Source organism: Grampus griseus (assembly GCF_964374135.1).
Source record: "Grampus griseus genome assembly, chromosome: 1".
Classification (NCBI taxonomy): domain Eukaryota; kingdom Metazoa; phylum Chordata; class Mammalia; order Artiodactyla; family Delphinidae; genus Grampus; species Grampus griseus.
This window is the reverse complement of record NC_139017.1, coordinates 46695672-46715707: the sequence shown is the minus strand read 5'-3', so window position 1 is coordinate 46715707 and position 20036 is coordinate 46695672. Positions and strand designations below refer to the sequence as shown.

Genomic DNA, 20036 nt, shown 5'->3' with positions numbered 1-20036 from the left:
CTGGGCAATAACGATGGGGCTGGGATGGGGAGAGAATAAAGGAGCCAGGACCTGTAGCACCAACTCATACTCAGACCCTGAACAAGCACCCGAAGCCTTCTCTTCTCTTTTTCTTAGTAAGTTGGATGAATGTGCCAGACCATCTGAAGTCAGATGAAGCTATTAAGTTTCACCAGGGGATATCGGGGACTGGGGGAGGCATGTCCCTGGTGACAGGACTGGCTTCTTAAGACATGAGATGGGGAAATCAATAAGTCATGCTCTTTCCTTTGAATTCTTAGCTCCTGTGGTCTCCAGAATCTGGCTCCAGAATCTCCTGGTCTCCAGAATGAAAGGCTCTGGTCTTCCCCTCTGCCTTCTTTCTGCTGTGTTTTATGTCTTCTGGACACCTTCTGCCAGGCTGAAGACACTCCATTTGGGAAGCTGTGTGATCACCACAAGTCTTCAGGCAATTCGAAGTGGATTTTCAGAGATACAGGACAGAGTGCTATGTGAGGGAAGGACCCCACCTTTCACTTTGTGACCGCCTCCCCACTTTTCTTCTTATTTTTCTCTGTCCCCCAGCAGTGGGATCACAAAAAGAGGCAGGCTGGGGACTCCTTACCAGGAGGATGTGTTCCCAGGAAATATCTGTAGTTCATAATTCAAAAGTGTTTTGGAGAGGGACTCTGTCCACTGTGCCATGGCAGGGAGGGGATGGGAGGTCTGGATGTCTAAGATCCTGGCAACAGTTACTAACCTGTACTTTTTCATCTTGCCTTCCTCTGTTTAGCAACCCAAAGATGAAATCATTGACCTCAGAATCTTGAGGAAGACTCAGCCTTTGCAAGACACGAAGGTACATGCTTGGTCTGTATGAGTTCTGGGAGGAAATATGAGTCGGGGGAATCTCCAGCACCCTTGTCCCTGGACACCCTCCGCCCACCAACACGCCAGTCTTCTTCGTAGCCTGCAGGTCAGTGCTGCCTCCTCCGCCATATACTGAGACTCTACCTGGACAGAGTATTCAAAAACTAACAGACCCCTGACCACCGTATCCTCCAGAAGATCAGCGGTCTCGCCAACTCTTTTCTTACCATCAAGAAGGACCTCTGTCTCTGTGTGACTAAGCGTCTTGGGTAAAAGGATCCACCTCAGCACAGAGCTTCAAGGACTTAGCAATCAGGCTCATTCTTAGCCCCATTTAATGGATGGAAGAACTGAGTCCAAGAGTTCTAATAATCTGTGTTGAGCCATGTGACTAGGTAATAAGAACTCGGTTATATTTACTTTTGAATACAAGCTTCATGCAAAATGTCTACAGAACTATAAAGTGCTACCTATTTGATGTCACTGATAATTTCCTAGTATCCATGAAATTATGCTTCTTCTGTAGGTGAGTTATCCTGCGGCATACTAGTGCATACTGAGTCCAGGCAGCTAATCAGCAGACAACCGGACTCAATCTCAAGATAGGACCTAGGAATCCAATTCTCTTTCCCATGGGGGCTCTCTGGAGGCAGCTAGACTAGAACTGGGTTGGGGGGTGTAGGCCAGATGGGATACAGTGATCACAAACTCTTTCAGTGCTGCCTGTTTCTAAAAAGAAACAATGAGCTCTATATGCTTCCTCTTCTAGCTGGTGATCAGTTTAATGATCCTAAATAAGGAGGTCTGAAAAGACTTTTATAGGTGAAAGAATAGAACTTCCACCTACTTCGTGTCAATGGCAAGGGCAGAAAATCAGAATCTTTAATAAAATCTGTCATTCTTTGGTATTCTTTTCAGCATGCCCATATGACATGCCCTAGTGGGGAGGAAGCAATGGAGAAATACAGCCAGCTTATGAGCCACTACGAAGAGGTATATGCAGTTTTGGCCTTGGTTGGGATGAGTGTGTTTTTAGAACTGAGATCATAGATGGGTGTGATAGATGTTCATACTCAAAGAAATGTTACAGCCCTCAGGTTAATGGCCCTCTGAGGTCATGTGGACTGTCCCTCTTCTTTAACCCAGGGGATACCCATTCAGGCTCTAGAAAGGTGCTGTCTCTGCAAGATGCTCTGGGAGTCAAGAAGGAATAGCCATGATTCCATCAAGTCACTCCAGAGGCATCTGAACTTTTCAACTACACAAACTAGAGGTGATAGTTTTCCATCATTCATACGCTTGTACATACCCTCAAAATAGTCACTCACAATTTCATGCATGCCCGTGCCATGCTGTTTCTCACCTCAATGCCTTTGCACATCTGCCAGGAAGGCCGGAGTCTGCTCCACACTCACTAATTCCTACTCATCCTTTAAGACTCAGCCTAGGCATCACCTCCAGGAAGGCACTGGCTACTTCTCTCAGAGTTAAGTGCTCCTGTCATCCTGTGGGGACCCCATCATCTATTTCCCACACTACATTTTAATTGCCTGCTTCTGCCTGTCTCCCTCACTCAACTGTGAATTCCCTGTGGGTAGTGACGGTGTCATTCATTTCTGAGTCCCTAACCAGCCCAATGCTTACTTAGCACAATAAATATTTGTTCCATTGAAGGATGCACAGCAGGCAACCCATACACACACACACATACACACACACACACACACACATCTTTCTTTAAAAAACAGCCTAATTACTTTGATCTCTGTGATTCAAGAGGCTTGAGTTGTAGTCCCAATTCTGCTACCCCCCGGGCCTCAGTTTCTCTATGTAAGACTCGGGTGATTGGACTCAATGATTTTTCCTCCCTCTTGTGAGATCTTGAGGTTCCATAATGTCTCTCGAGCTCTTCATTTTGAAAAAGATGCTCTGTTTACAATCTCCAGTAGACCTACCAGTGAAAGGAGAGGATTAACCTTGGAGCCCACATTGTCTCTTTATGAGTTGCTCACCACTTCACTTGGTATCTTCCAGCTTCAGCCTCAAGCAGCAGTGGTGAAGGTTTTGGGGGAGCTAGACATTCTCCTGAGCTGGATGGAGGAGATGGACTAGGAAGAAAGTGATGCTTCTGAGAGTATTCTGGGCCCAGACTCCCAGCCCTCAGTACCCAGGAGGCATGACCCCAAACCACCATCTCTTTTTGTATAATTTAGTGCTGGTCACTGTGTATATTATTTATTTATTATTTGTTTCCTTATTGTGATTATCTTCATGTGTTCCTATTCTTAATCTAGAGTTTTATCAGATTTTAATAAGATCTTTTTTACTGTTGAGTGTATTTATTAGTTAATATATTTATTTTTGCTATTTAACTTATTTATTTTTATATTTGAAGATGAGACTTTTAAAAACAATTCACAGATTATATTTATAGCCCAACTAGAGCAGGTTTTTCGTAGAGTAAACAAACCTTCTAAATTCTAGAGGAGTGGCTAGAATTTTATTAAATTAAGGACATGTTTACTGACCACCAGTGTTTTAAGAGATACTTAAAACTGAACCAATGGCTACTAAGTGTGGGTTGTGGAAGAAGAACTTCTGATGTGAAATTACAGGCTTGTCTTACAATTACTGACCACGCCTACTCAACTCCCAAACCCCAGACTTGTGTATCTTCCATTTATGGAATCCTCTGGGGCCAGAATGTATTTTTACAAATAAAGTTTTCTCCGTATGATATCTGCTTGGAGTTTGAAAATGCTTCAGGAGTAGAAACAATGGTGGGAATGAGCTTGAATCTCATATTACCTAGAGACCTCTTGCTTCTCCGGGGAAGGAAGATGCCAGTGAGAACCTGGGCCTTCTCTCCCCTGCCAAATGCATCCCCAGCTCTATCTCCTAAATCACCCACGGCTCTGATCCCATGACTCTGCCCTCCACATAAAGGGACTGTGACTGGGTGAGGGGCATCAGCCCTCCCTGCTTCCTCCTTGCTGGTGTTGAGCACTCTCCCCTCTGTACCACTGTTTTCCTTCTCATTTCAGGCTCTCATACTTCTGTGTCAGAGGTCTTCATTGCAACACAAATTATAATGGGCAGGAAGCTCTATTATAAGGGCTAAGAATGCACAGGGGCAAAGTGTACTTCCCGAGCCCTGCCCAGGGAGGTGCATGAGTCCTCTTTTGAGGTCCTTCCATTTTGGATTCTGGCCAGCCTCATGGTATAGGTTGCTCCTGGATTAAGTCTTTGAGTTTGGAAACAACGATTAAGTCAGTGTTCTCGTTCCAGGCCCCTTTCATGCTGAGCTTCCCTGGGCTTGAAGGAGCCACAATTCTGGCCTGGATTGCTTGCCTCCTTCCTCCCCAGCTCACTCCGAATAGCACCTCAGCTTAGCAGTTTAGTTTCCACAGTTTCAGAAACAGCAGACTGATGCTCCTATAGTGAGCTTTCCCACTGCTTCTGGTTTCTGCTCCCAGCCCTCATCCTCGGCCCTGATGAAGTTTAAATAATTTTATTGATTTTTTTCTCATTATTAAGTAACAACTACCCAGTAGAGAAATTTTGGAAAATACAAAAAATATAAAGAAGAAAATGAAAATCACTCATAATCCTATCACCCATAGATAACCATTCTGAAATGTTTAGGGGTTTTTTTAAAATTTATTTATTTATTTTTGGCAGCACTGGGTCTTCGTTGCTGCACGCAGGCTTTCTCTAGTTGTGGCGAGCAGGGGCTACTCTTTGTTGCGGTGCGCAGGCTTCTCATTTCTCACTGAGGTGGCTTCTCTTGTTGCTGAGCACGGGGTCTAGGCGCGTGGGCTTTAGTAGTTGTGGCACACGGGCTCAGTAGTTGCGGCTCGCGGGCTCTAGAGCGCAGGCTGTAGAGCACAGCCTCAGTAGTTGTGGCTCACAGGCTTAGTTGCTCCATGGCATGTGGGATCTTCCCAGACTAGGGATCGAACCTGTGTCCCCTACATTGGCAGGCAGAGTCTTAACCACTGCACCACCAAGGAAATCCCTAGGTGTGTTTTTCTCCAGATCTTTTATCTTGGATTCAAATCATGATTCAATTCTGGTTACCTGATTGATTTGGGCTGTAAAATTTAACCTAGGAACATCTGGAAAACAAGATGATAATATCTACTTTTCAGGGTGATGGAAGAGATGGTCTTTTATGTTCCTTTGAAACAGGGCATTTTTGCTTTTATACTCTCCATTATGATCACCCTTCTTCTATCAGATTTTCCAGTTGCCTGTCTTCTGGTTTCCCTGACCAGTCTGACAAACGACTCAGCTTTAACTCTCAAGGCACAGTTGCAAAGTCAACTTCACTGATCTCAGTGTTAAAATTAGAACCAACATGAGATATGCTGAGGGCGTATCTCAGGTTGACCCACAGAACTGAGGATGAAGCTCCTCCCTTTGTTTTCTGGGAAGCATTTCTGATTCTTCTGAGACTCTGGGCCATGGGAAGCCTTGGTCTTTTGGAACTCCACATTACCATGTAACCACTCCTTGCCTGTTTATTCCTCTCCCCTGCAGGACCCTTCTCCTCCTCCAAGTCATTTTTCTGGTCTCTGCTTGAGCTACCACAGTACCAACAATGGGGAATTCAGCAGTGGAGAGTCAAACCAGTTTGGAGACTAAGACAAAACTTCATGAAGGTGGGCCATTAAGGGACAGACTCTAAAGAATAGTTTACAATTGTCACTTTCAATTCTAACAGTGAAAATGATCGTTGTCATTTATTAAGTACTTCTCATGTGCCAGGCACTGTTCTGGAAGCTTCACATACATTATCTTATTTGATCCTTAAAACAATCCTGTGAGGTAGGTTATTATTACCAGTTTGCAAGGGAAAATGTGCTCAGAGATGGTAATTTGTGCAAGGGCAGAACCAAGCTTTGAGTTGAGACATCCTGCTACCACAGCCCTCTATGCTTTCCCACTCTACTGTCTCCTTTCCCAACAGTGGCATCTAGTGTTCAGAAGCTCTGTGGGAAGGAATAATAAGTTTGGGCTTCATAGAGACATGAGTGAAAATCCTGATTCGGACACTCACTATCTTGGACCAGTGACATAACTATCCTTAGTACTATCCTTAGTTTCTTCACCTGCAAAGTAGGATTATACTACTTATCACGCTGAATTGATGTGAAGACTAAACAAGATTGTCATATCTAACTTGTACAAGCACATATTAAGTATCAGGTACTGTTTTAAGTGTGTTGCAAGTGCCTGCTCATTTAATTTACACAAGAGCATGATGAGCTAGGTGTCCTTGTTATCCCCATTTTACAGATGAGGAAACTGAAGACCAGAAAGGTAAAGTATCTTGTTCAAGTTTACAGCTAATAATGGTGAGGGTAAAATATGATAGAATAGGCAGCCTGGAGAACCGTGCATTTAACTACTTCACTTTGCTGCCTGGCTGGAATGCCCAGTACGTAGAGAGCACTTGATCAACAGAGGCTCTGGATATAGCAGTGCTTCTGCCTGAAGGGGAAAGTGATGAGCCTTCCTGCCAAGCTGTAGCACTAACTATTAACTTCCTGGTGCAACTTATCTCTGTAACATCTGTACTGAACTTCATTTTTCCATGGATCTGAACCTTGTTGCCTCAACAAGCAGAACAAGTTCCTTTGGAGGTGATAAGATAAGTATGCTAAATCTCAGGTTGACCTATCAGTTCTGATTACTCTTAGCCCTTAGACCTTGGATTAAGCATCTTAGACCACTCTACTTCTCTGGGCCTCAGTTTCTGATGAGAGATTGCATATAGTAATAGACAATGGCTAGACCATGTATAAAAGTAGAACTCTGATCCACAGTCTGTAGCAACCAGCCCAGGAAACCAATCCATTATCTGCAGTAAACAGCCCAGGAAGCCAGTCTGCTATCTGTAAGTCAGACTTGTATGAAATCAGACCACAGTCTCTAGCAACCAGCTCATGAAGCCGAACAATAACTCCTGTAGCCACTGGATCCAAATGGTCAGGAATTGATTAAAAACTGACAGCTTCCCTAATTTTTGTCCCCACTTCCAACCTAGCATGAACCAGACCAAATAATGCACCCCTAACCGATCGTATAGGATGCTCTGCTTCTAGTTAGCCTACTGATGGCTTCCCCACACCAGCAGCCTCCAAGCAAGGCATACCTGATCGCTTCTTTGTTTTCTCCTGTAAAGCTTTCCCACTTCTGCAGGCCTTTGAGTCTCTGCCAAAACATGTGATGGTGGCTGACTCCCTTTCTATAACAAGCTCTGAAAAAATAGCCTTTGCCTGTTCTCATTTGGTTGGTCTTCATTTACTCCACACTGCATTTGTAGAATGAAAGAGTTGGGACAGATGATTCTGAATTCTAGAAACTGGATGTGCTATCGCTGTTTCAGGAGATCAGATGTAGCTACTGCTGCCTTAATTACCAGTGGGGTTTGCATGGTTCCTGTAACATCAGTTTTGGATTTAGAATTTTAGGCGAGCTTATTTGATTGGAAAGACCTAGGTGATGCCCTAGATGCCAGGGAGACTGGACAAGCCTTCCCTCTGATGGGAGGTGGGCTCAGAAGGAAGAGCATCCCCTAAACTTAGGAATGAGATCCAGTTGCAGGGTGACTAAAAAGGGTAAAAAAAGTCTGCTGTATCTCTCACTTCCACCGTGCCTTGGGATTGACCCAATTCCCTGTTTTCAAGGATTCAGACCTTCTCCAACATGGTCCAGTATAATTTTGTCTGCCCGTTCTTCTTCCATACAGATGGAGAGCAAACGGACCATTCCCCTGCTGGACTCTTAAGTTCCTACAGGACAGGACTGTGTCTTTTCAGCTTTTTAGCCTACCCTATCTCAGGAAAAATTACTTTATTGATAAGGACTGAATTCAAAAGCAGGAGAATGGAATGCATTTTTAAAAATTAAAAACAAAAAAAATCTAAATGAAATTGGCTTCTCTACGTGTGTGGTTCTTAGTTAATTTTTTCATGAATTAATGGCTTTGGCTTTTGCTAGAAAATAGATAACACACCCTGCAGACTGGGCCTTGCCAACAGGAGGCAGCAGAACAACAGTTGGTGAAAGAATGAACTAATAGGGCCGCACCCCTAATTCACTGGAAGGTTGGCAGGTTGAACACTCTCCCGTTCAACCCAACTGTCAGGAGCACAATGAATCAGTCACTTAACGGGAAGAGGGTAGGACTCAGAGACCTACCCTCTGAGGCAGGAAGGAGGCAGGAAGCTGTGGATTAAAACCAGAGTTCTAATACCTTTCAGAGTACATTCTTTGTCTCACTGAACATTAGAGGCGGGCAAGAATTTACAGATCACTTTACAGGGTAACTGAGGTTCAGAGAGGGAAAGTGAGTTGTCCAAGGTTACACAGTGAGTTATGGCAGAGTTGGCATTAAAACTCAGGTCCCTGTACTTCCAAGATCACTAAATCTCAATTCAGTTAAAGAAGAAGTAAAAATCGCCCAGATTGGAAATGAAGAAGTACAACAGTCTTTATTCATAGATGACATGCCTATCCAGGGAGAAATATCCAATGGATTTACGAAAAGCTAGTAGAACTAATAAGAAAGTTTCGTTTGGTAGCAGGATATAAGATCAATATACAAAGATCAATTGTATTTCCATGCACCATCAACACACAATTGGAACTTGAAATTTAAAAAAATACTATTTAAAATAACATCAAAAAGTTTGAAATCCTTGGAGATAAATCAAGAACAAGAAATGTAAAACAGCTCTACACTGAAAACTGTAAACCATTGCTGGGAGAAATGGAAGATTATTTAATAATGGAATGATGTACTATATTCATAGGTCTCAATATTATTATGTCAATTTCCCCCAAATTGATCTATAAGTTCAATGCAATCACAATATAAATTTCAGTAGCCTTTTTTTTAAGGTAGAAATGGACAAATCCACTTTAAAATTCATATTAAAAAGCAGCAGACCTAAAATAGCCAAAATAACTTTGAAAAAGAAAAAAGTTGGAGGATTAATATTATTAGATTTCAAGACTTATATAAAGCAATGGCAATGAAGGCAGTGTGGTACTGGTGTAAAAACAAATAGATCAATAGAACAGAATGGAAAGTCCAGAAAAAGACCCACACAACTAGGGGCAATTGATTTTCTACAATCGTACAGAGGTAATTTAGTAGAGATAGAATAATCTTTCAAGAAATGGTGCTAAAATAATTGGATATTGTATAGACAAAAATAAACTTGGATCTATACTTTACTTCATATATACATGTTAACTCAAAATGGACCATCAATCTAAATGTAAAATCTATAACTATAAAATTTCTCAAAGAAAATCTGAGGAAAAAATCCTTCTGACTTTTAGTTAGCCAAAGATGTCTTAGATACAACACCAAAAGGAGAATCCATAAAAAACCGAATTGATAAATCGGACTTCACTAAAGTTAAACACTTCTGCGCTTAAAAAGACACTTAAGAAAATGAAAAGACAACCCATAGTCTGGGAGTAAATATTTGCAAATCCCTATATATAATAAGGGATGTGGGTCCAGAAAATATAAAGAATACTCAAAACTCAAATATAAGAAAACAACCCAATTAAAAATTGGGCAAGAGATTTGAACGGACACCAAAGAAGATAAATATATGCAAAAATAAGAGAAACACATGAAAAGATGCTCAATATTGTTTGTCATTAAGTATATGCAAATTAAAACCACAGTGAGAGAGAGTTGAAGATGGCAGAGTAGAAGGACGTGCTCTCATTCTCTCTTGCAAGAGTACCGGAATCACAACTAACTGCTGAACAGTCATCGACAGGAAGACACTGGAACTCACCAAAAAAGATACTCCGCACCCAAAGACAAAGGAGAAGCTGCAATGAGATGGTAGGAGGGGTGCCATCACAATAAAATCGAATCCCATAACTGCTGCATGGGTGACACCCAGGTGTTAGTGGAGAACACTAACACCACAGAAGTCCACCCACTGGAGTGAAGGTTCTGAGCCCCACGTCAGGCTTCCCAACCTGGGCGTCTGGCAACAGGAGGAGGAATTCCTAGAGAATCAGACTTTGAAGGCTAGCGGGGTTTGATTGTAGGACTTTGACAGGACTTGGGGAAACAGACACTGCACACTTGGAGGGCACACACAAAGTAGTGTGTGCGTCGGGACCTAGGGGAAGGAGCGGTGACCCCACAGGAGACTGAACCAGACCTACCTGCTAGTGTTGGAGGGTCTCTTGCAGAGGCAGGGGGTGGCTATGTCTCACAGTGAGGACAAGGACACAGGCAGCAGAAGTTCTGGGAAGTACTCCTTGGTGTGAGCCCTCCCAGTGTCTGCCATTAGCCTCATCAAAGAGACCTTGGAGGCTCCAGTGTTGGGTCGCCTCAGGCCAAACAACCAACAGGGAGGGAACCCAGCCCCAGCCATTAGCAGACAAGTGGAATAAAGTTTTACTGAGCTCTGCCCACCAGAGCAACAGCCAGCACTATCCACCACCAGTCCCTCCCATCAGAAAGCTTGCATAAGCCTCTTAGATAGCCTCAATCCCCAGAGGGCAGACAGCAGAAGCAAGAAGAACTACAATCCTGCAGCCTGTGAAACAAAAACCACATTCACAGAAAGATAGACAAGATGAAAAGGCAGAGGGCTATGTACCAGATGAAGAAACAAGGTAAAAACCCAGAAAAACAAATTAATGAAGTGGAGATAGGCAACCTTCCAGAAAAAGAATTCAGAATAATGATAGTGAAGATGATCCAGGACCTCGGAAAAACAAGGGAGGCAAAGGTCGACACGATGCAAGAAATGTTTAACAAACAAAAAGTGCAGGACCAGATGGCTTCACAGGTGAATTCTATCAAACATTCAGAGAAGAGGTAACACCCATCCTTCTCAAACTCTTCCAAAAAATTGCAGAGGGAGGCATACTCGCAAACTCATTCTATGAGGCCACCATCACCCTGATACCAAAACCTGACAAAGATACTACAAAAAAAGAAAATTACAGACCAATATCACTGATAAATATAGATGCAAAAATCCTCAACAAAATACTAGCAAACAGAATCCAACAACACATTAAAAGGATCATACACCATGATCAAGTGGGATTTATCCCAGGGATGCAAGGATTCTACAATGTATGCAAATCAATCAATGTGATACACCATATTAGCAAGTTGAAAAATAAAAACCATATGATCATCTCAATAGATGCAGAAAAAGCTTTTGACAAAATTCAACACCCATTTATGATAAGAACTCTCCAGAAAGTGGGCATAGATGGAACCTACCTCAACATAATAAAGGCCATATATGACAAACTCACAGCAAACATCATTCTCAATGGTGAAAAACTGAAAGCATTTCCTCTAAGATCAGGAATGAGACAAGGATGTCCAGTCTCACCACTATTTTTCAACATAGTTTTGGAAGTCCTAGCCATGGCAATCAGAGAAGAAAAAGAAATAAAAGGAATACAAATTGGAAAAGAAGAAGTAAAACTGTCACTGTTTGCAGATGACATGATACTCTACATAGAGAACCCTAAAGATGCCACCAGGTAACCACTAGAGCTAATGAATGAATTTGGTAAAGTTGCAGGATACAAAATTAATGCACAGAAATCTCTTGCATTCCTATACACTAATGATGAAAATTCTGAGAGAGAAATTAAGGAAATGCTCCCACTTACCAATGCAACAAAAAGAATAAAATACAGAGGAATAAATCTACCTAGGGAGACAAAAGACCTGTATGCAGAAAACTATAAGACACTGATGAAAGAAATTAAAGATGATACCAACAGATGGAGAGATATACCATGTTCTTGGATTGGAAGAATCAATATTGTGAAAATGACTATACTACCCAAAGCAATCTACATATTCAATGCAATCACTATCAAATTATCAATGGTATTTTTTACAGAACTAGAACAAAAAGTCTTAAAATTTGTATGGAGACACAAAAGACCCCAAATAGCCAAAGCAGTCTTGAGGGAAAAAAATGGAGCTGGAGGAATCAGACTCCCTGACTTCAGACTATACTACAAAGCTACAGTAATCAAGACAATATGGTACTGGTACAAAAGCAGAAATATATATCAATGAAACAAGATAGAAAGCCCAGAGATAAACCCACGTACCTATGGTCAACTAATCCATGAGAAAGGAGGCAAGGATATACAATGGAGAAAAGACAGTTTCTTCAAAAAGTGGTGCTGAGAAAACTGGACATCTACATGTAAAAGAATGAAATTAGAACACTCCCTAACACCATACACAAAAATAAACTCAAAATGAATTAGAGACCTAAATGTAAGACCAGACACTATAAAACTCTTAGAGGAAAACATAGGGAGAACACTCTTTGACATAAATCACAGCAAGGTCTTTTTTGATCCACCTCCTAGAGTCATGGAAATAAAAACAAAAATAAACTAATGGGACCTAATGAAACTTAAAAGCTTTTGCAAAGCAAAGGAAACTACAAACAAGACGAAAAGAAAACCCTCAGAACGGGAGAAAATATTTGCAAACAAATCAATGGACAAAGGATTAATTTCCAATATATATAAACAGCTCGTGCAGCTCAATATTAAAAAACAAACAACCCAATCCAAAAATAGGCAGAAGACCTAAATAGACATTTCTCCAAAGAAGACATACAGATGGCCAAGAGGCACATGAAAAGTTGCTCAACATCACTAATTATTAGAGAAAAGCAAATCAAAACTACAATGAGGTATCACATCACACCAGTTAGAATGAGCGTCATCAGAAAATCTACAAACAACAAATGCTGGAGAGGATGTGGAGAAAAGGGAACCCTCTTGCACTGTTGGTGGGAATGTAAATTGATACAGCCACTATGGAGAACAGTATGGAGGTTCCTTAAAAAACTAAAAATAGAATTACTATATGATCCAGCAATCACACTACTGGGCATATACCCAGAGAAAACCATAATTCAAAAAGACACATGCACCCCAATATTCATTGCAGCACTATTTACAATAGCCAGGTCATAGAATCAACCTCATTGCCCATTGACAGATGAATGGATAAAGGAGATGTGGTATATATATACAATGGAGTATTAGCCATAAAAAGGAACAAAATTGGGTCATTTATAGAGATGTGGATGGACCTACAGACTGTAATACAGAGTGAAGTAAGTGAGAAAAACAAATATCATATATTAACTCACATATGTGGAACCTAGAAAAATGGTACAGATGAATTGTTTTGCAGGGTAGAAATTGAGACACAGATGTACAGAACAAACATATGGACACCAAGGGGGGAAAGCGGCAGGGTGGAGGGGTGGTGATGTGATGATTTGGGAGATTGGGATTGACATATATACACTAATATGTATAAAAATGGATAACTCATAAGAACGTGCTGTATAAAAAAATAAATAAGATAAAATTCAAAACAAACAAACAAACAAAAAACCCACAGTGAGATACCACACTATACCTGTTAGAATGGCTAAAATTAAAAAGACTGACCGGGCTTCCCTGGTGGCGCAGTGGTTGAGAGTCCGCCTGCCGATGCAGGGGACACAGGTTCATGTCCCGGTCCTGGAAGATCCCACATGCCGCGGAGCGGCTGGGCCAGTGAGCCATGGCCGCTGAGCCTGTGGGTCTAGAGCCTGTGCTCCGCAACGGGAGAGACCACAACAGTGAGAGGCCCGCGTACCGCAAAAAAAAAAAAAAAAAAGACTGACCATATCGTATGCTAGGGGAAGGTGTGGAGGAAATGAAACTCATATGGGCTGTTGGGAATATACAATGATACAACCACTTTGAAAATAGTTCGGCAGTTTTTGAAAAAGTTGAAGAAACAGCTGCCATATGACCCAGTCATTCCATTCCTAGGTATTTATCCAAGAGAAGAGAAAGCATATGTTCATGAAAAGACTTGTATATAAATGTTCATGGAAGGTTTATGTTTAATAGCCCCAAATTTAAAACAACCTAAATGTCTACCAACAAACGAAGGGTTAAACTGTGATGAATGTGTTCATTATCTTGATGATGGTGATGGTTTCCAGTGGTACACATATGCCAAAACTTGTCATATTGTACATTTTAAATGTGCAGTTTATCGCATGACACTTGTATATCAGTAAAGTTCTTTAAAAATAATTCAATTTGAGGTAATTTCTCTTTCTAGGCTTTGTGGAGGTTAGAGGCATATAAAGAGAGTGAGGTTGGTAGGACAAGTCACTGCCAGCAATATAAGACTCAATGTAATTAAGGAAAGACCTCTATGTGGGGAGATGAGGGAAGGCTTTCTGAAGGAGGGATCCTTGAATTAGACCATGAAGGATGAGCAAGGATGTTAGTGAGTGGCATAAAAAGACAAAGGACCTGAAGTCCTGTTACCCCAGGGAAGTGGTTCTGTCCTGTGCTAATATCAATATTCTCACACGTATAGCGTATGGCAGTTCAAAATACCTTTATTTAACTTATTTATGTATGTCCCACCTCCTTTCAAAGTGATCGAGGGTGGCTTATGAGGATACATGCAATACTGCAGGATTTAAGGAAAACAGATGAAACACTTAGAACACAGATAATACAATGAAGTTGAGCTAAGATTGTTCCACAAAGGACATGTCATAAGGTTCTGAATCATAACTTGTTAGAAGGATCAAGATTTGGCTCTGAGATTTATCGAGGCTGGAACAAAGAGAGAAACATGGTTGTTACAAAACTCACTAAGCACTTTGTCTGTGTTATCTCATTGCATCCTCACAGATGTACCCAGCAGGTGTGTCTTTCCTGTCGGTGGCAGAAGACATTGGTTTTTCTGAGCTGTTGGGGAGCTGGGGAATATGTGGAAGAATCTTCCTTTTTGTCTGTTTTGCCTGAAAGAAGAAACAGCTGTTGGCTTTTAGATGAGTCTTCCACTGAGAAGAATTCAAGAACAGCTGGAAAAATCAGGAAACATGAAAAAAATACTGTTTGAAGGTTTTGAAGAGATAACAAAACAGACATAATTCCAGGGCCAAGATTTGGGAGAGGGAAATCCAGAGAAGTGAGCCCAGCACTGAGTACTGCTTTTCCCTGAGGAAGGTCATCCAAATTCAGAAAAGTTGATGAAAGGTTGGGAAACAGAAGATGTGCCCAATTTGCCACAAATTTACAGGATCAGGGTAACAGCAATAGGTGCTTGAGCCTGCTGATGAGGGGTCCTAGTAACCTCCCTGTCAAGCTTCCCGTTGAGATCCCAAAGTGCTACCCACTAGGTGTCATGGTCACCCATGGTGATCCCCTAACAGGGACAGAAAATCAGCTTCGAATTATCTCATTCTGTGATTGGATTAAACTAACGTGGAATTACCAATCCCCTACCCTCCTTCCAGAAGCAAATATAAATCCACCTCAGAGGACGATAATATCCTAACCTTGAAATTATCTTTATAACTTTTCAAATACAATGTCGGGGAACGTTTAGAATAGGCAAAACCATAGGGACAGAAAGAAAACCAGTTTTTTCCAGGGACTAAGGGGAGAGAGAGTGTGGTGTGATCCTGATGGTTATGAGGTTTCTTTCCGGGGTAATGAAAATGTTCTGAAATTAGATAATGGTGCTGATTGCACAATTCTGTGAATATACCAAAACCCACTGAATTGTACACTTTTCAGTGAATTATAAAAGGGTGAATTCTATTTCAATAAAGCTATTATTTTAAAAATGAAGGGCTTCCCTGGTGGTGCAATGGTTAAGAATCCGCCTGCCAATGCAGGGGACACAGGTTCAAGCCCTGGTCCGGGAAGATCCCACGTGTCGCAGAGCAACTAAGGCCGTGCACCACAACTACTGAGTCTGTGTGCCACAACTACTGAAGCCCGTGCGCCTAGAGCCCGTGCTCCGCAACAAGAGAAGACACTGCAATGAGAAGCCCGTGCACTGCAACGAAGAGTATAGCCCCCTCTTGCCGCAACTAGAGAAAGCCTGTGCGCAGCAACGAAGACCCAACACAGCCAAAAACAAAATAAATAAATAAATTTATAAAAAATAAAAATGAAGATGAAATAAAGACATTTCAGATCAACAAACTTTAGAGGAAAGTAGAAATAGTTAAGGTATAATGATTTTAGGACAAAATGATTTGGCTTCTTAGGAAACAATTTAGTTCTCATTTACTTTCATTACAATTGTTAATCAAAAAAGAGCCCACTCAATGAATTCTGGTCTTGACGTTTTCATATAGTCTCATGTGACTTCTCTTGGGGCTGGACTATTATTTTTGTTAAGTTTTCTAAATTTTTTTCCTTTTTTATTGACGTATAATTGGCATACACTATTATATTAGATTTAGGTGTACAACTCAGGGATTCAATATTTATATATATCATGAAATGATGGCCACAATAAGCCTAGTTACCTTCTGTCACCATACAATATTATTACAATATTGTTGATTATATTCCCTATTCTGTACATTACATCCCCATGACTTACTTATTTTATAACTGGAAGTTTGTACCTCATAATCCCCTTCATCTATTTCTCCCACCCTTCTATTTATCATTTCAAAGCAACTTCACAAGTTCTCTAAACAGATTGATTAAAACTGGAATGGGCCATAGTATATTCTGACATATTCTACTGTTTCCATATGGAATACTATTATGACACTTTAAAATTTTTTCCTAAACAGAAGCTCATATAGTTAGAGGCTAAGTGTTTTTTTGTAGCTGTATCAAGCTCTTTTCATTAATAAAAGGCATTAAATGTGCCATGGTAATATATAAAAACACTATTAATAGTATTCTAAGAATAGCTAACTCTTTTTCATGCTTCCTAATGTGTCAGCCTGTCTTCTATGTACCCTGCATGTATTTTCTCATTTAATCCTCACAAATACCTCTGAGGTGGGTAGTGTTATTCTCACTTTACAAATGAGGAAACTGAAGCATAGAGGAATCAAGTGACTTACCTATGGTCACACAGCTCTAAGTCTCAGAGCCAGGGGTCCACACACAAAGTGTGGCTCCACGGCTGCATGCTTTCCGGTGCACCGTACTGCCTCCCATACACCCAGGCTTGGAGTCAGAGACCTGGGGTCAAGTCTAGGTAGTCCCATTTTCTAGCTCTACGAGCTTAGGCAAATCACTGTTTAGTGAAGTTTTCCTCTTTGCCTTGGCTTCCTCATTGTTAAAATGGAGATAATGATGTATGCTCTGTTTCACAGGGTTTTTGTGAATATCAAATTGTGGAAGTGTTTAGTAACGTACTACACAACACGCTGGCTGGCTTACTGGACTAGTGCGGAGACCTACCCCTAACCATTCCCCCACACACTGCTAAGAAATGATGAATTCCAGTCCCATGCCACCAGAAGCTGCCCAAACCCATCACTCTGGAGGATATGTGGGCATCCTGGGACCAAGAAAGTCTCTGAGTGTAAACTGGAAAAGTTGCTTCACTGAACTCTGTAATACTTTGGGCCCAAACATCCTATTAGGGGTGAATATGACCTTGCAACATTTTTTGGCTGGCGCAAATTGGCGCTGAGAACCTGGTGAGGAGAGTCCCATTCTCACCGTCCCTGGGGCAGCCCTTGGAGCTTGCCATCATTGGCTCAGCCAGCTCTGATGGCATGGATGGTTCATGGACAAAGCTGTGAGAAACACCCCTCTGGGAATTCTCAAAACACTCTAGAGAGTGGAGCCCTGCAAGAGCCTGCTAGCTTTATATCAGCACTGGGGACCACAGCACTTTGAAATTTTTAATTTCTAACTTTTCATCCCAGGTTAATGAAATGTGGACTTTCAGATTCTGTTATTCCAGGTTATTTTTATTCTCATCTTATTGTGGAAAAGCAGAATTCACTCAACCAGGATCAAGCAATTAGATCCATTAGATCAGCTTTCTGGTGGGGCCATGTCTCTGGCCTGGGAAGAGAAGTGGTGACTTCAAGGCAGGAACTAGTCCACAGAGGGAAACACCCTCTCTTCATTTTCATGAGTAATAACATTTTCCAAGAGGATACGTTTTGGAAGTTAAAGTCAGAGTTTGAGTGGAGAGAGCCCCACTCGCTATTGCTGGAAGCAGCTTCTACTCTTCACCAGCTCTTTGACTTTTGATAATTCCCTGGATTTGATCATTTACCTGTGGGCTAGGGCTGAAGATGAGGAACCAAAAAAATCTATTTTGGGTTAAGAACCCAAATCGTTTCTCATTTCCGGTACTATATGTAAGTGTTTTCAGGGACACACATCTCTACTTTCTCACATTCTGGGACATGTTCAGACTTGCTGGGCCTTAGCCTGCCTTGCTTTGAAAGTTTTAAAACCCATGTAGTAAGTGAGTGTGTGTGTGGTGTGTGTGAGTGTGTGTGTGTGTGTCTGTTGGCTTGTCCCAAACTTTTTACTGGCACCTGTGAGTAGAAGGGTCCTCTCCATCACTCCTGCCAAGAGCACAGGGCTCTCTCTTGCATACAAGGATTTCAGACTTCCATCCATGCTTCATTCCAGAGCTCTTTCCCCTTTATGTGACTCCTGAGTGACTGAGCAGCCAATTCCTGGATCCCAAAGTGGTCAGCATCATGCCGTAACCTGACCTCATCCTGCCGAATGCATAGTTTTCATTGTATTCAAGGAGAAAGCAGTACTTTGCATCAAAGAAGAATTTTGAGACTCTGTGACTTATAATGAGTTGTCTAAATAACATGTGGAATAACAGTTTTGTCTACAGCAGAGTCTACATTCATTTTCTGAGGGTTGAAAGGGACTTGAAAAGTGTTTAAATCCCTCTCTCCTCTAACATTCCTTCCGTATTAGGTTAGGCTATGTTATACTGCAGTAGCAGACAATACCTTAACCTTTCTCAGTGGCTTATTACGACAAAAATTATTTCTCACTTATATTACATGTCTGATATGTGTTAGCATGGGCAATCTGCTCATCATGGGTACTCAGGGACACAGGCGAAGGAAACACTTCCATCCCTTAATGCTGCCATCCCAACACAGGCAGGATAGGAGAGAGCATGGAGAACTGTGCACTGGGTTTTAAATGCTTCCACCTGAAAGGACACCTGATTCTTCCACTTATATTTCACTGGTCGAAATAGTCCCGTGGCCATGCTGAGCTTCCATGGGGCAGGGAAGTGCAATTTTCCTGTCTCCTAAGAAGAAGGAAACTGTAAAAGTGAGGAGTAACTGCAACGTCTACCATACTTCTCAGTGGATATCCCACCTAGAATACTTCCAGAGATTTCACTTCCTTATTCATGTGATGAGATGACCCACCAAAATGCAGACTCTGAATCGTTCTGAATACTTTTCATATCGAGTATCTTACTATTTGTTTATTTCTTTAATAACCTATTCTGCTGTGCTGAGCAATGTGAGGAAAAGAGAAGATCATATCTGTTCCTTTGCCCTCCCAAGGTCCTAGACCAGGGGAAAGGGGGTGGAGGGGGAGACAGAGGCAGAGAGGGAGAGGGACAAGGGAAGGGGAAAGATGAGATTCAGTGCCACAAAAGAAATTCAAATCCCTGTGGTGTTCAAGGGTGATAAAAATTCCTTGAAGCTTTTACAAGAGCTTCAAGGAAGAAACCTTTAAAAACAGGTAAAATTTTAATGCAAATGTCTCTTTCACTCTCAAATGGTGTTTGTTGCATTCTTTTTACACCAGTTATACAAAATAGTCTGAAGATGAAAAGAAAATCTATCCAGCCTGTAATCTTACTCCTTCAAAATAAGTATCATTAGCAGGATATATGTGTGTGTGTGTATACACACACATATTATACATGTGTATATGCATGTATGTGAACACATATATACGTGCAATCTGTTTTTGACAGTCAACAACATATCACTTCATCTTTCTATGTCGAGGCAACAGATGGTGGTTAGTGTTTGGCACGTGGTAAGGGTGTCCCAGATTCTGTGAACAGCAGCGCAGAGGCAGGAGTTGGAGGTGAGCAGCCCAGTTTGGCTGGGAGCATCATGGGCAGAGGTGTGAGTAGGCCAGGTCTCAGAGAATGTGTACTTCCACAACAGGAATTTCAAAAATTTTCTGTGGGCAATGGTGAGACTAATGATTTATTTAAATTTTAAGTAACTTTTAAAAAACCTTACCCTTGTATTAAACTTGTAGAAACTTGGAAAATACAGATAAGCTCTAGAAAAGGAAAACACTCATGATCTCACCAC

General features: G+C 41.5%; 1 protein-coding gene across 1 annotated transcript; it reads left to right on the top strand.

Moving 5' to 3' along the window:
* Positions 1 to 328: 328 nt before the first annotated feature.
* On the top strand, positions 329 to 2961 carry IL20 (interleukin 20; the record flags this gene model as incomplete). The annotated part of the gene is given in 6 exon segments (XM_082653867.1): positions 329 to 491; positions 777 to 838; positions 949 to 1014; positions 1018 to 1101; positions 1768 to 1842; positions 2884 to 2961. Coding segments are annotated over 6 exon segments (528 nt in total).
* Between the last annotated feature and the right edge of the window lie 17075 nt (positions 2962 to 20036).